This window comes from Moschus berezovskii, chromosome 4 (genome assembly GCF_049115385.1).
Source record: "Moschus berezovskii isolate FMDL1 chromosome 4, NW_MosBer_1.0, whole genome shotgun sequence".
Lineage (NCBI taxonomy): Eukaryota > Metazoa > Chordata > Mammalia > Artiodactyla > Moschidae > Moschus > Moschus berezovskii.
Window position 1 is genome coordinate 82720356 of NC_142463.1, and position 6000 is coordinate 82726355.

Here is a 6000-nt window from a genome sequence, read left to right on the forward strand (position 1 = left end):
GATTAAAAAAGGCTAGAAGAAAAATGTTGATGATGACTCTTATTCTTTTGACCTCTGTTTATAAGTACTTTCTTTTCTAAGTGGAATTACTTTTTGTGCACTCTTGCACATCTTTGGTAGATATGGTGCACATGTATATACCCCTCATATAAAATACACAGCATAGTTAATAAAAACTTTGTGAAATTTCTAGAAGAATATCTTATAGAGATTTTAAATCAATAATGGAAAAATGTTCCCTCTAGTCTGAAATATCTTTTTCTATAACTTTTTTTCACCTACTCTACTATCTGGATTTTTGGTCTTCTTTTTCACTTTCCTGTCTCTTTGTAACAAATATTTTTTAAAGCATATATATAATGAATACATATAGTACATATAAAGGTCATTTAATCACCTCAGGAGATTTTTGAGTTTTATTTCTGAGACATCTCATACTGATTTTCATTTATGATACTTATAATTCTCTACCTCCAGCATACTGTTTCCCTTGTATATAGAACTATAGCTCAGAAGACCTCTTTGCAAGCAGTTAATCCAAGGCCAACTTCCACTCTTCTTAGCTTACTCTAGGCCAACATATATTTCACTGACAAAAAAATAAATAAAGTATATTCTTTTCTTCCCCAAGAATTCATTGCTAGTCCTTTGATGTCTGTCTTTTGTAGATGGGAGAAACAAGTTTATGAGACATCTTTATATTTTGAAACTGTATACTTCTTCATAGAAATGTGAGATTATTTTTATCTGCAACCTCAATTTATTTTAACTTCTTGAAAAAAATTTTGAAGAAATAATCAAATTTAAATTCTTGAAAGTAATAAGTATCTTCCTAAGTTCAGACAAAGGCAAATTAAAAATATTTGTGTTTACCAAAGATAATAATTTTCTCTAAGGGACACAAGTCACTCAAATCTTCACTGATACTCTTCAACCTTATTTTTTTTCCTATAAAATTTATTATTGACTAGTAAACTCTGAAGTCCTCTATAAGAATTTTGTTGGCTCTGATAAAACTAGTTATATCCACTGAAGAGGTCTTTGTGTTTGAATTTTATGTTAATTGAGATCTTGACTGCTTAGAGTTCTATAGCACACAAACTATTTTAGAGACAGTCTCTAATCTTGATTTTACTTGTGGAGAATTCAAGTTAAATCTTAAATTTCATTTTACAGGGCATTATCTGCAACTTTGCAAACTGGTCTTCCTTCTGGTACATATTGTGATGTTATTTCTGGAGATAAAATTGGTGACAATTGTACAGGAATTGAAATCAATGTTTCTTGTGATGGTAATGCTTATTTTTCTATTAGTAACTCTGCTGAGGATCCATTTATTGCAATTCATGCTGAATCTAAATTATAAAATTTAAATAAATATATATATATATCCAGAGAAATAGTTTTTTATTATATATGCAATATATAACTTTTCATAATTCATTAATTTTGGTAAAAGCTGTAATAATCAACTTGAACAACACAGAAAAGCATAAAAAATGATAATTATAAGTACAATCAACATTTTGTTTCATTTTAGAAGATTCTCATTAAGTTATCTGTCAAAAGAATTTCTAAGAACTCAAAAAGGCATGTTGAAAATATGTTTATTGCCATTAACACCGTTTGCCCAGCTACGTGTCTCTAATCCACATCTGTATTTCTTACATAAAATGTTTCTAACAGCAGCACAGCATAACTGATTTAATGATGATCCCCATACAGTCATATAGGTATAACACTTGGGTATGTTTCACAATATAAAGACCCTTTCATGGTTAAGAAGCTAAAAAATAAAAGAAACAAATTATGTAATCGATAATTCTTAATTCTCTTGAGCTCACAGGTATCTTCTCCTACTTTATATTCTTTCTTCTTTTTCTTTCTCTTTCCAATAGCTTTAACATGATGATGTTGTATGGCTTTTGTTCCATCTCTTAACCCCTAATATGGATGTATGTTTAGGCAGGGCTTTCATGGCACCCTATACTCAGATTTTCTTCCTGATCTTTTAGCTATTTATTCTCCTTCACTTTGATTGTAAATTTGGAATTTATTAAGTCTCTCATCTAGGTATTCCTATAACTCTCAGTTGTTTTATTTTCATGATTGAATAAGAAAATAGAAGCCATATCTTGGAAACTCTGTTCTCACCCATAAATCTTGTATCTATACTTGCCCCTATCATTTACTTCTTTCATCCTATCATAATGAGCATAGAGCACTTCATTTTACCAAAGTCCATGCCCTCCATTTTCACCTTTTGAAGGACTTTATTTCTTAGATTATCCCTTTTCTTCTAACTTAACAGTCTTTCTTTTTTTCTGACAGATCAGTCCCCTCTCTCAGCTAAATAAAATCCATGACTCTCAATTTTTCTCTTCCTTGTCAAACTCCTAAGTTTTCATGACACAGTCTCAACATCCTCAACACCAGTCATTTTTCATCTCCTTACTCCAGTTTCCATCTTTACTTTGTTTAATCTGCTGTTGTCAACATAATCAAAAATATTTTTACTAATACCATGTACTCCTTTATCCTCATCTTGCTCTGTTTCACTACACTATTCAATATGGAGAGACACTCTCACTTCCTCTCTTCCTTTGGTCTCTATGATTCCGCTGCTGCTGCTGCTAAGTCACTTCAGTCGTGTCCGACTCTGTGTGACCCCATAGACGGCAGTCCACCCGGCTCCCCCGTCCCTGAGATTCTCCAGGCAAGAACACTGGAGTGGGCTGCCATTTCCTTCTCCAATGCATGAAAGTGAAAAGGGAAAGTGAAGTCACTCAGTCGTGTCCAACTCTTCGCGACCCCATGGACTGCAGCCTACCAGGCTCCTCCGCCCATGGGATTTTCCAGGCAAGAGTACTGGAGTGGGGTGCCATTGCCTTTTCCCTCTATGATTCTACTCCTTCCTTATTTTCCTTCTCTCTTACTGATTGTTCTTTTTCAGAATTTTTTTTATTGGATTAGCTTCTGTTTCACCTAAGAATTCAGTTGGATCTAATTCTCTGTCTCTCTAACCTCTCTCTATGTGATTGCAATCATTTCCATGGATTTAAAACACATGCTTTGGTATAGAGACCTGAATCTGTCAACCAGATCTCTTCTTCAGCTTCACATTTACAACAGATGTTTCACATCTCTACCTCAATATTTCAGACATCTCATACCTGACATATCCAAAATGTGACCTTCAATTTTTGTCTTCAGCAAACCTTTTGATACTCTCTGCTGCTCTGTTTCACCACTTAGAGACCTGTGATATTTTCTTGATTTTTTTTCCCTTTCTCTTAACTTGCCCTGTCCCCCCCTTATAAACCTTAAATCTACTAACTTTTATTCAAAATATTTCTTAATTCCTTGCACTTCCTTTCTTGTATCCTCTTCATTTTTCTTACCTATGTTTCGAAACAACTTGTATCCTATTTGTACTGTTTTACTTCCTCAACTGATTTACTGGATTCCCTGATAGCTCAGTTGGTAAAAAATCTGCCTGAAATTCAGGAGACCCCGATTTGATTTCTGGATTGGGAAGATCCACTGGAGAAGGGATAGGCTGTCCACTCCAGGATTCTTGGGCTTCTGTTGTGGCTCAGCTAGTAAAGAATCTGCCTGCATTGCAGGAGACCTGGGTTCAATCCCTGGGTTGGGAAGATCACCTGGAGAAGGGAATGGCTACCCACTCCAGTATTCTGGCCTGGAGAATTCCATGGACTGTATAGTGCATGGGGTCGCAAAGAATTGCACAGGACTGAGAGACTTTACTTTCAGATTGAGTTCTTTAAAAATATGTACCAGACTCTGTTCTGAGACTAAGGATTCAATAAAGACCAAAATAGAATACTATCTCATAGTATTATGGTGAGTGGTAAGAAGGAAAGTATAGAAAGTCATGACAATAAGAGGGGAATTTGACCTAATCCTGGATAAATATCATTGTAGAAGTTGCCTTTGAACTGAAATTTGAATGATAAATTTGAGTTAGGGAAAGAGGTGAGAAAAGAGCATTCCAAGTAGAAGAGACAGAATTTCCTAGCTGGGGGAAGGAGCTGGGTGAGTTTGAGTAACTAAAGATTAGTATGGCTAGAGGAAAATAAAGAGAAGAGTCTGAGAAATGAGGCTTCAGATGCAAACAGATGTAACCATCCCGTCAAGAATTTTGGCCTTTTATCCTAAGGTAAGTGGTAATCCACTGCTGGATTTTGGAAAGGTGGTGGTGCTTGTGGTGATTTTCTAATTTGAAAGCATCACTCCATATGCATATAGAGAATACAGTGATTAGAGAATGGGCTAAAGTAGATGCTGATATTTTAATGAGTCCCTCCATAATCAAAAGAATAGAAGTTCTGTTAGTCAGGTATTCTAATAGTAACAATTTCAGTAGATATCCTTCATGTTTTATTTTCCTGGACAAGATCTTTAAACTCTAGACAAGTATCTTTCCTGTCAAATACTGTTATCAATAACAGAATGCCTTTCAAATATCCTTTTTGAAGTTTGCAACCTTAAGTTCACAATGTTCATCTTCCTTTCCCTTCCCTGGGTGGGTATAGACCTTATTATCATGGTTACTCAACTCCTCTCTTAAAAGGGTCCTCTGGATACAATTTTATATAAAAGGAAGCAGGTGATTCTGATATGTTACAAAACTGCTATGAGTTGTTCCCAGGCCCTGGCTTGTGATTAGTCTCCTTGCATCCTTCCTGCAATGCATTTGTTATAAACAATAAAGTCTGACTTTAAATTGTAAGTCTGTGGTGTTTTGTATATAATAATATTAGTAAAATAAGAGACTTTAGTCATTTAAGAAAAGGATGGCTTGATAGTGGCAGTGGAGAGAAAAGAACACAGTCAAGAAATAGTTCAGTTCAGTTCAGTTCAGTCGCTCAGTCGTGTCCGACTCTCCGCGACCCCATGAATCACAGCAGCCAGGCCTCCCTGTCCATCACCAACTCCCGGAGTTCACTCAAACTCATGTCCACAGAGTCGGTGATGCCATCCAGCCATCTCATTCTCCGTCGTCCCCTTCTCCTCCCGCCCCCAACCTTTCCCAGCATCAGAGTCTTTTCCAGTAAGTCAACTCGTCGCATGAGGTGGTAACATATGAATGTGATGCTGAATTGGACCTGAATGACAAAAGAACAGGGCTTCAATAGATGAAACCAGATTTCTGGTTTGCTGAACTGAATGACTGGTGATGCCAGTCACTGACTTATGGGACTGCTTAAAAGAACATGGCTTCCCTTGTGGCTCAGCTGGTAAAGAATTTGCCTGCAACGTGGGAGACCTGGGTTCAATCTCTGGGTTGGGAAGATCCCCTGAAGAAGGGAAAGCCTACCCACTCCAGTATTCTAGCCTAGAGAATTCCCTGGAGTGTAAAGTCCATGGGTCGCAAAGAGTTGGACATGACTGATCAACTTTCACTTCACTTCATAAAGAGCAGGAGCCAGCTGAACTAAAACCTGGGTTAAGAGCATTTGAAGAAAAGTGGGGGCAAATATTCAAAAATGTCTCCAAAGTGAAAAATAACATGTCATATTCAAGAAAATGAGGAAAGTCCAGCATGACTGAAGGTGTGGTATTGGCAAGAGAAAGAAAAAAACTGAGGCTGGAGAGCTGATTTCATACTAGCTAATGTATAGTTCTATAGGTTATCACAAGGAGTTGAGAAATTATACAAAATATTTCAAAAATTTAGTAATTTTAGGCCTGGAAGTTTGTAGTTTGACTTAAATGCTATGACTATTATTCTGTGAAAGTGAAAGTCCCTCAGTCGTGTCCAAATCTTTGGGACCCATGGACTGTGTCCATGGAATTCTCTAGGCCAGAATACTGGAGCCTTTCTCTTCTGCAAGGGATCTTCCCAACCTAGGGATCGAACCAGGTCTCCCACATTGCAGGCAGATTCTTTACCAGCTGAGCCACAAAGGAAACCCAAGAATCCTGGAGTGAGTAGCCTATCCCTTCTCCAGCAAATTTCCCAACCCAGAAATTGAA

The 6000-nt window shown here is 36.8% G+C and overlaps 1 protein-coding gene across 7 annotated transcripts in view; it reads left to right on the forward strand.

The window, feature by feature from the left end:
• Positions 1 to 5073, forward strand: part of LOC129541726 (alpha-amylase 2B-like) — an 86577-nt gene extending 81504 nt beyond the window's left edge. For all 7 annotated transcript variants that reach the window (XM_055403866.2, XM_088835527.1, XM_088835526.1 and 4 more), the window contains one exon: positions 1177 to 5073. In XM_055403866.2, coding sequence (XP_055259841.2) covers positions 1177 to 1366 — 190 coding nt within the window. In that variant the 3' untranslated portion in view covers positions 1367 to 5073. The remainder of the gene's footprint in view (positions 1 to 1176) is intronic.
• Positions 5074 to 6000: the final 927 nt, after the last annotated feature.